The 9,180-nt window shown below is 46.9% G+C and overlaps 2 protein-coding genes across 8 annotated transcripts in view; one reads left to right on the forward strand and one right to left on the reverse strand.

The window, feature by feature from the left end:
• The first annotated feature begins 1,541 nt into the window (after positions 1 to 1,541).
• LOC119295333 (endoglucanase 15-like) lies at positions 1,542 to 4,597 on the forward strand. Its single transcript, XM_037573738.1, has 5 exons — positions 1,542 to 1,788; positions 2,235 to 2,648; positions 2,773 to 2,862; positions 2,954 to 3,118; positions 3,211 to 4,597. Exons 1-5 carry the CDS (start codon positions 1,570 to 1,572, stop codon positions 4,183 to 4,185), a joined length of 1,863 nt encoding a protein of 620 aa, XP_037429635.1. The 5' UTR covers positions 1,542 to 1,569; the 3' UTR covers positions 4,186 to 4,597.
• A 988-nt stretch (positions 4,598 to 5,585) lies between these two features.
• Positions 5,586 to 9,180, reverse strand: part of LOC119295334 (transcription factor IIIB 60 kDa subunit-like) — a 16,499-nt gene continuing 12,904 nt past the window's right edge. For 2 of the 7 annotated variants that reach the window (XM_037573746.1, XM_037573740.1), the window contains 8 exons: positions 8,592 to 8,650; positions 8,401 to 8,481; positions 8,256 to 8,330; positions 8,071 to 8,151; positions 7,897 to 7,944; positions 7,080 to 7,720; positions 6,112 to 6,185; positions 5,586 to 5,900 (listed from right to left, as the gene is read on the reverse strand). In XM_037573746.1, coding sequence (XP_037429643.1) covers positions 7,526 to 7,720; positions 7,897 to 7,944; positions 8,071 to 8,151; positions 8,256 to 8,330; positions 8,401 to 8,481; positions 8,592 to 8,650 — 539 coding nt within the window. In that variant the 3' untranslated portion in view covers positions 5,586 to 5,900; positions 6,112 to 6,185; positions 7,080 to 7,525. The remainder of the gene's footprint in view (positions 5,901 to 6,111; positions 6,186 to 7,079; positions 7,721 to 7,896; positions 7,945 to 8,070; positions 8,152 to 8,255; positions 8,331 to 8,400; positions 8,482 to 8,591; positions 8,651 to 9,180) is intronic. The other 5 variants (XM_037573743.1, XM_037573742.1, XM_037573745.1 and 2 more) reach the window with 5 other exon arrangements.

Raw genomic sequence — 9,180 nt, forward strand, 5'->3', positions numbered from 1 at the left:
GTATCAAAATTTGAAATAATTCTTGAGATACAAAAATGAAATTTTTTAAACCAATGTGATAATGGGCCAAATCTAAAGCCCAACTTACATTGTGTACTATTCAGTGTTGAATTTGTCATTTTTGTTTTATGGCCATGCTTCGTATTTTGACTTGAAATTTTGTGACATCATACATTTATGTTGTGGGAATGTGCTAAACTTTCTTCAGAATTTTTGAACATTTAAAAATGTGCAACATGATTTCGGTGCACCGGTAGCATCAGAAGCACCGGTGCACCAGATATTCTCCCGTTCAACCCTTTAATTTCATGCAAACGAGGTGGCCAGGATCTATCCGGAGTACTAATTTGATTAATTCTGTTTCTCTATTCTTTTTCGCTGGGCCAGTTTGTTTGTTTGTTTGACTTAAATAAATAAAGATGTATGGGAGATAGATTGAGATTCATAATAACAAAACCATCCGCCAATCGCGGGTTCCTCCCGCCTTATCCGTGCTTTGGACTTTACTTTTGCTGGTCTTTGCCTTTCTGTGCCCTGCATCTCTCTACACAGACATGATCCCAACCGGGAACTTTTGCTTTTGTTCCTCTCTTTTCTGCTCGGAGCCTTGGTGATCACGGCCTGTTTATTTGGTTGTGGTTTCTCGCTCTTGAAACAAAAGGAGTGCATCACTTGCATAAGCATGCTCGAGGAGAGATGCATTTTCTTTATCTTTTTGCACATATCAACAGTGCCACACACACACACACATGCATGTTATAATCAAATGAGGATACTAATCAAGACCATAAGTAAGCAGGCTTTCTCGCGGAAAATAATAACAATATAACAGGCTCGTTTACCCAGGTTAGCACATACAAGGCCAGACAAGACAAGAGGGTATTCAGCAACGACGGTCGACGACAGTGTGCATGCGTCTATTCCGGCCGGCCGTCCCTGTTCCCGGCGCATCCTACGGTAGTGCACACAAAAGGTTGCGGCGCGCGGACTTGGTGCCGGATGGAACCTCTGTTAGTGCTGCCAAAATCAGCGGCCTGATTAACTGAGCTCGCCGTGCCATGCCGCGCCGTCAACTTTTTTTGTTTACACACATGATGAACCAGGGAAAAGGGGAAAACGGTGAGATCCTAGGGTAAAAAACAAACAGAACCACACGATTTCCAAGCTAAATTAGAGAGCATGCAAACAAAAATTTGAGAGATCATGTGTGAAACTGTCTATTCCCACTGCGTATATGCTGCCGTGCATTGCATATTCAATTCCTGCTAGCTGCTCCCATGCAATGCATGCATGTCGGACGTGCTTGTAAAGCTCTCCTCTTGGTAATAATCAAAATTCATGTACTAGTACGTGATTAGGAGGGCGTCAGTCACATGACCGTCTTTTATGCACATCCCTATGCCACTCTCAAGCTTTACCCCAAAGAAAAAGAGTACGTAGTGAGACTGAGAGATGATAAAGGTAGACCTGCGGCAGCATGTCGTGGGTGTGTATAAAGAGGCGCCCTTTTGAGCTATTGCACAACTCCCTCCAAAGCCAAACCAACCATATTCTTGTTGGTGCACTGCAATGGCCAGGAACAGTAGTGCCGCCCATGCCGTCGCTGCTGCCATCTTCGGTCTCCTGGCACTGGCGTCAATGGCGAAGCTTGCTTCTGGACATGACTATGCCATGGCGTTGAAGAAGAGCCTCCTCTACTTCGAGGCTCAGAGATCCGGGGCGCTCCCTCCTGACCAGAGGGTCACCTGGAGAGCCAGCTCCGGCCTCTTTGATGGCAAGGCCAACGGAGTACGTATACATCTTTTCTTTTACCTACTCCCATCCCTTCGTTTCAAAATGACTGAAGTTTTAGTTTTGTCCTAATCCTAAGTCAAACTTGTTTAAGTTCGGCCAACTCTTGAAAAATGTGGTAAGATCTACAACACGATATACGTAAAAATAGTACAAATATATATTTCATAAATAATCTCATGGGACTGACTGATTTGGTGTTCTAGATGTTAATATATTTTTCTATAGACTTGATCAAACTTAAACAAGTTTGACTTAAGAGAACCCAAGAACTTCAATTATTTTGGAAAGGAGGTACTAGTACATACTAGCACTGATCAAAACATAATGCCATTTGTTTATGCTCCTTCCTATGTGTGTAACGAACTTGATGAACCACTGCCATTGCGATGCTTTCTTCTGATGGAGTGTCCCCGCTATCTTTTATCTATCGTTTCATTCAGGTCGATCTTGTGGGAGGGTATTACGACGCAGGGGACAACGTCAAGTTCGGGTTGCCCATGGCGTTCACGGTGACCATGATGTCCTGGAGCATCCTCGAGTACGGCAAGCAGATGGCCGCCTCCGGCGAGCTCAAGAACGCCATGGACGCCGTCAAGTGGGGCACGGACTACTTCATCAAGGCGCACCCCGAGCCCAACGTGCTGTACGGTGAGGTCGGCGACGGCGACACGGATCACACCTGCTGGCAGCGGCCCGAGGACATGACGACGAGCCGCCAGGCGTTCCGCGTTGATCCCCAGAATCCCGGGTCCGACCTGGCCGGAGAGACGGCAGCGGCAATGGCAGCCGCGTCGATGGTCTTCCGCACCACTTATCCGGGTTACGCCAACCTGCTCCTTGAACATTCTAAGCAGGTGGGTATATTTTGGCCCGATTCCAATTCCGCAGTCTGATCTGACTGAACTTGAAGAAATCTGACAAGAACTGCATATATAGGTTTACAATTACTCTGTCTGATTCTTTGATATGCTCGCTCAGCTGTTCGAATTCGCCGACAAGTACCGGGGGAAGTACGATACCAGCATCACTGTGGCGCGGAATTACTACGGGTCGTTCAGCGGATACGGTGTAATAAGCAACTCTCGCTGAAACCAGATGTTGACATCTATCAGATGGTGAGACATATTCCTTTCAACAATGTGATGATGGTGCGGTGCAGGATGAGCTGCTGTGGGCGGCGGCGTGGCTGTTCGAGGCGACGGAGGAGCGGTTCTACCTCGAGTACCTCGCGCGCAACGGCGACGCTCTGGGCGGCACGGGCTGGTCCATCAACCAGTTCGGCTGGGACGTCAAATACCCCGGCGTGCAAGTACTGGCAGCCAAGGTACCTACCTTGCTTTGGTTAACTACTCCAGTTCGGCAAAAGAAGTTCATCTGACCTGCCTGACTCATGTACCGTGATGATGTGCTGTGCAGTTCCTGCTTCAGGGCAGAGCCGGCGAGCACGCGAAGGCGCTGCAAAGGTACCGGCAGAACGCCGAGTTCTTCGTGTGCTCGTGCGTCGGCAAGGGTGCCGTCAACGTCCCGAGGACCCCCGGCGGCGTCATGTACCACCAGAGGTGGAACAACCTCCAGTTCGTCACCAGCGCGTCCTTCTTGCTGACGGTGTACGCCGACTACGCCACGGTGGCCGGCAGGGGCGCCGTGCGCTGCCCTGGCGGCGCCGCGCAGCCCTTCGAGATCCTCGCGTTTGTAAAGTCCCAGGTGAACTACATCCTGGGCGACAACCCGAGGGCGACGAGCTACATGGTGGGGTACGGGCTGAACTACCCGCGGCAGGTGCACCACCGGGGCGCCTCCATCGTGTCGGTGAGGACCGACCCGTCGTTCGTGAGCTGCCAGGAGGGCTACTCCAGCTGGTACAACAAGCAGGCCGTCAACCCCAACATTCTCGACGGCGCCATCGTCGGGGGCCCCGACGAGTACGACGACTTCGCCGACGAGCGGAACAACTACGAGCAGACCGAGGCGGCCACCTACAACAGCGCGCCGCTGCTCGGCGTCCTCGCCCGCCTCGCCGGCGCCTGCGGCGGGCTGGACGAGTACCAGTCGCTCCCGCAGGTGGCTGCAAACCGCACGTCACGGCCGGCTCATCGTCGGCATCCTCACCTTGAAGTCGAGCAGAACGTGACGAGGACATGGGCGATCAGGCGCAGGACCTACCATAGGTACTCGGTCACGGTGACCAACAGGTCCCGGAAGACGGTGCGGGGGCTCCACCTCGGCGTCTCGGAGCTCGACGGCCGGCTCTGGGGCCTCGACAAGGCGCGGTACGGGTACGTTCCACGGAGGTGGCTGCGGGCGCTGCGCCCCGGGAGGAGCGTCAGGTTTGGGTACGTGCAGCCCGGCCCTCCGGCCAATGTGTGGGTCACCGGATACAAGCTGGTGTGAGTGAACTCTTGTTTCCATGTTTGAGGTCCTAGGGTAATCCAGAGTTTTTGGTGCGTGTGCGCGTGCGTGTGTGCGCGCGCGCGTGTGTCTGTGTGTGTTAGGCACGAGTTAGTGATGGGTCACTGGGATGGGAGGAAGGAGTGAAGAGATAAAAAATGCCATGGTGCTCATCCTCTTCCTCCCGAGAGGGTTTGGTTAGGCCAGAGAGGAATTTGAATTTTAGAGAGATGAGATGTAATGTTCATCCTTCTTACTCCCTCCATTCTGAATTACTTGTCGCATGAATGGATGTATCTAGATGTATTTTAGTTTAGATACATCCATTTCAGCAACGAGTAATTTGAAACAGAGGAAGTACATTTCAAGGGTTTTTAAAAAAGGATGCAAGGCATTACCCCAGCTTTAAGTTAATAAAAGCTCCAAATGCCCTAAAATACTGACTGTTAGTGGTGTCCTATCATTTCAGCTACATTCTTCAGTCAATGCCCTGAAACACTGACTGTTTGGTTGTGCCCAAGAGAACAAGGTCTGAGTAGAACTAGATAGGACAACAATGACTGTCTGCTAAGAAAAAGGTTAGATCCCAACCATTTGAGCTGCATTTTCAGAGCTAAGAAGGCACAACCATTTGAGCTGCATGCACTTTCAGAGCTAAAGAGAATGTGTAGTTTCTATACTGAAGAAAAAGAAAAACTGCTCAGCTACAACCTACAACACTCGCTGCTGTCTAAAAAGAAAGCGCCCCAACCTCGAATGCACCGATACGGATACGGGTATCAGTATCGGGCCAATTCAGATACGTAAATTCGTCATTTCAAAAAAGTGCCAATACGGATACGTTGTAGCTACTCAAAGCAGTCTGGGGAGATGAGAATATGAGATCTTCAGAGATCAGAGAAGAAAGAAGAGGAGATGAGCTTGGATGGGCAAGAGAAATGAGAAGTGTACATACATGGCTACTGCGTGAGAGGGGACGTTGGTGAGGAGGATGGATGTTGCGTGATAGGGGATGTTGGTGAGGTGAGGAGGAGGAGCCGGTCACTGGCCCTGGGACCTGGGTGAGCTGCCGCTGGGGACACAGCCGCCGCCTGGTGTGAGCATGGGAGGGAGGAAAGACGCAGTGAGGGAAAGGATGGGGGGCATCGGGGCACTAGGGTTGCTGGTTGCCTCTTAACTGGGCTGAGTGGGCTCTTACCTAGGCTGAAAAAGTATCCAAAACGTACTGACAAAGTATCCTTCAAGTATCGTAATTGTTTTAAATCATTTATTCTCGGATACTCAAGGGATACGTACGGGGCGTATCGGTATCAGATACGGTATCCGATACTGATACGCTGGTCGACTGAAGTATCCGTGCATTCAAGGCCCCAACTATGTGAGCTACGGTTTTCAGATCTAAGAACAATGAGCAGCATGATCAGATTAGTGCAGCATTTTGATCATACTGAAGAATGACTAGTGATTTTAAAAGGAATTATGGCAAACAAGCTACACAAATTAAAATAGTGATTTAAAAAGGAATTATGGCAATCAATTTTTCTTCAGTCATAGTGCAGCTAACTGAGAGATGACTTGCTTGATGTAGAAAAAGAGGGAGCAGCAGGAGCAGTGCTTCTTCGACGCTGTGCCCTCTTCGACGTTTCATGTGGCACCGCCACATGTGGACCTCAAGTTAGACTTGCTTGATGAAAAATAAAAACGGGCGGATGAAAAGCCTGCGTACAAAGAAGCGTTGGTAAGGCCAACACAGGGATGCAGAGAAGATAGCCTTGGGAAATGAAAGAACAACACACTGATAGGCAAAAACACTAAGGCTGCGCTTGGTATAGATGTAATTTAATACACGTGTATTAAATTTCCGGGTGTAATTTACATGCCAAGAGTTATTTTCGCCTGGAAACCAAAACGACGGACAGAGATCTGTACCTTTTACCGGTGTAAGTGGAGGAAAACGAGGATCCAAGCAGGAAGAAGGGGACTGGGAGGAACACTGAATATGACTGAAGAAATAACAGCGAGTATGACTAAATAATTTACACTGAATATGACATATGACTGAACAAATAACACTGAATATGACTGAAGAAAAATTGATAAACTGAAGACACTGGATATGACTGAAGATAAATTGATAAACTGAGGAAATAAATAACACTGAGTAACAGAGAAAACTTCCACAATTTCCTGTGAGCTGCAGCCTCATCTTCTAGTATATATACAACATAAAGGATACAAGCTGGTGTGAACTCTGTCGTGTTTGCTGCGGTCCTAGGATAATCTAGAGTTTTTGGTGTGTGTGTGTGTGTGTGTGTGTGTGTGTGTGTGTGTGTGTGTGTTAGGTGCGAGTTAGTTATGGGATCACTGGGATGGGAGGAAGGAGTGAAGAGATAAAAAATGTCATTGTGCTCATCCTCATGCTCCCGAGACTGTTTGGTTAGGCCAGAGAGGAACTTGGATTTTAGGGACATGGAGATGTAATGTTCATCCTTCTTACCTTTTCAAGTTTTTTTCAAGTTAATAAAGCTCCAAATGCCCAACGGATACAAGGTGCCGAAGAGAAGAACATAAGAAGAGCTAGGAGTGCTGTTTCAGAGCTTAGAAGCTAAGAAGGTACACCATGTGAGCTGCAGGCAGTTTCAGAGCTAAAGAAAATGTGCAGTTTGTCCTGAAGCAAAGAGAAAAACTGCTCAGCTACGACACTGACTGCTGTCCAAAAAGATAGATCCCAACTACGTGTGCTACAGTTTTCAGATCTAACAATATGATCAGATTAATCCATCATTTTGATCATACTGAAGAATGACTAATGATTTAAAAATGAATAGTGACAAACAAGCCAAAAAATAAAAAGAGTGCAACCAACTGAGACATGACTAAGAAAGGAAATGACTAACCAACTGGCAATGTAGAAAGAGGGAGCAGCAGGAGCAATGCCTCTTCGATGATAGAGCCATATGCATGGGTCATCCTTGATGCTGTTAATCACCTGGGTCCTGGGGACAATCCGACTCAACATCGACATGGTCAATATCCAGTCAGTAGCATGCAATAAGGAATCTTACTCCACAATCCACATTGTCCATTTGAAATAAACATTTTGGCCATGTTCGCTGTCCTCACATGCTGAAAAAAAACATTGCTCGGAGAGGCACACGAGGCGGGGCGTATCGCACGAGTTGTTTCCCTATAATTAGGTAAAATGAAACCTCATTTCCTATAAAATGAAAAATTATCTTGTATAGATGAAGAATATAGGTAGAATGAAAAAAAAATATTTGTTCTGTCTCGATATTCTGAATAGATCTTGTTGCTCAGATTGCCACTCTGTGGAAGAATGCTACTAGTAATCAGCGTCATGGTAATCCTCATAGGCTCCACCACCACCATCATCAACGTAGCCATCGTTGTTGTAATCAGCATCGTGACCATAATCATAACTGACATCAAATGTTTCACCATAACCAGTATCCTCTTCATAATGCTCGTCGAAGTGCATGTCATCTTTGCCATTTGCTTTCCCATCTTCGTCTTCAATCTGCACGCAAAATCTCAGTAAGCATTTGAATGGCAGGAAATATAATAAGTAAACAAGATATTCCTCTTATTAGTTTGGATGAGATGGGGAAACACTTGGGCTGGATAATAAAAGAACATTGTATGAAAATTTTAGGATACATCAAGCTCCAGTGAACATAAAAGGCAAAAACATACCTTGTACAATCCACTAACAGCTTCAACATTGACTTTAGACCCAAGTCCCTGCAAAAGGAGCAATGTTACATACTAAATGTTAGCTCGTTTGCGCGCAAAGTTTAACATGTAACTATAATAGTCACATGGCGACGTATATTTTGGATGTCTATGGCTGCACAAAATGTCCAGTACCTTTCGTTTCAACATGTTGTATGTTGCTTCTGCTGGTGTTTCAGCAGGTGTGGAGTTCTTGTCTTCATTACGTTTTCGTTTCTACATTAAAGAAAACATCCCTGGCTAATCATGAACTGTACCAAAAATAGTTTTGAGGAAGATGTGTGCAAAGGACACTTGGGCTACACTAAAACATTTCATACCTTCTGCCGTCCCTCTCCAACAGATACACCTCTAGCTGCCAGTTCAGCCGCTAAAGCTTCCTTTGCAGCTTGTTCCTGTAAAAGAGGTCAGCAGATATTTACACCCTCTTGTCAGAACAAGAAACTGCCTCATGATGATAAGTACCTCTAGGTATTCTTTGTTCATTTCCTCCCAGATAATCTTTTTGGTTTGTGTTTCTTCTTCACTGTGAAGATAACCGTCAACCTGCAAATTTACCAAATATTAATTACAGGAAATCAGAAAGAATGGCCATATCTCAGGCTCTAACTAGGGATGCGATAATTAGTCTGTTACAACATCTCATGGATAAGTACCTCCGCATCATCAATATCAGAAAGATTTTCTGCATCAGAACCAGTTTTACCATTTTCACCTAAGGATGCAACAAGGCATCCAGAAAGTTGATTAGCCATTTGCTTGTCAATACAAACTAAAAGGCAAAATGACACTGAAATTATTGTAGAGTACTATCAATATTAATGGGAAAGTGGGTCCCTATTTTAGGTCTTCGCGCGGGGTGTGGAAGGCAGGCCCGTCTCCCCCTCCTCTTTAACCCTGCGGTTGACGCCCAAGCGGCTACCTAGAAGAAGGCTAAGATAGCCGGCCACATCAATGGTGTGGTTGGGCACATTATCTCTGGAGGTGGTGACCCACCTCCAGTATGCAGATAAAACCATGATCATGGTGGAGGGGTCAAACTAGATATTATCAATCTTAAGTTCCTCATCCTCTGCTTTGAGGCCATGTCGGAACTCAAGATCAACTTCGGTAAAAGCAAGGTCGTGGTCGTGGGGTACCTGCCCGAGTAGCAGCAGCGGATTGCAAACAACCTTAATTGCAAGTTCTCTTTCCCAATCACCTACCTGAGGATGCCGACCCTGATCGGGGACTTGACCCGCTTGT

The sequence above is a fragment of the Triticum dicoccoides genome, chromosome 4B (assembly GCF_002162155.2).
Source record: "Triticum dicoccoides isolate Atlit2015 ecotype Zavitan chromosome 4B, WEW_v2.0, whole genome shotgun sequence".
Taxonomy (NCBI): Eukaryota; Viridiplantae; Streptophyta; class Magnoliopsida; order Poales; family Poaceae; genus Triticum; species Triticum dicoccoides.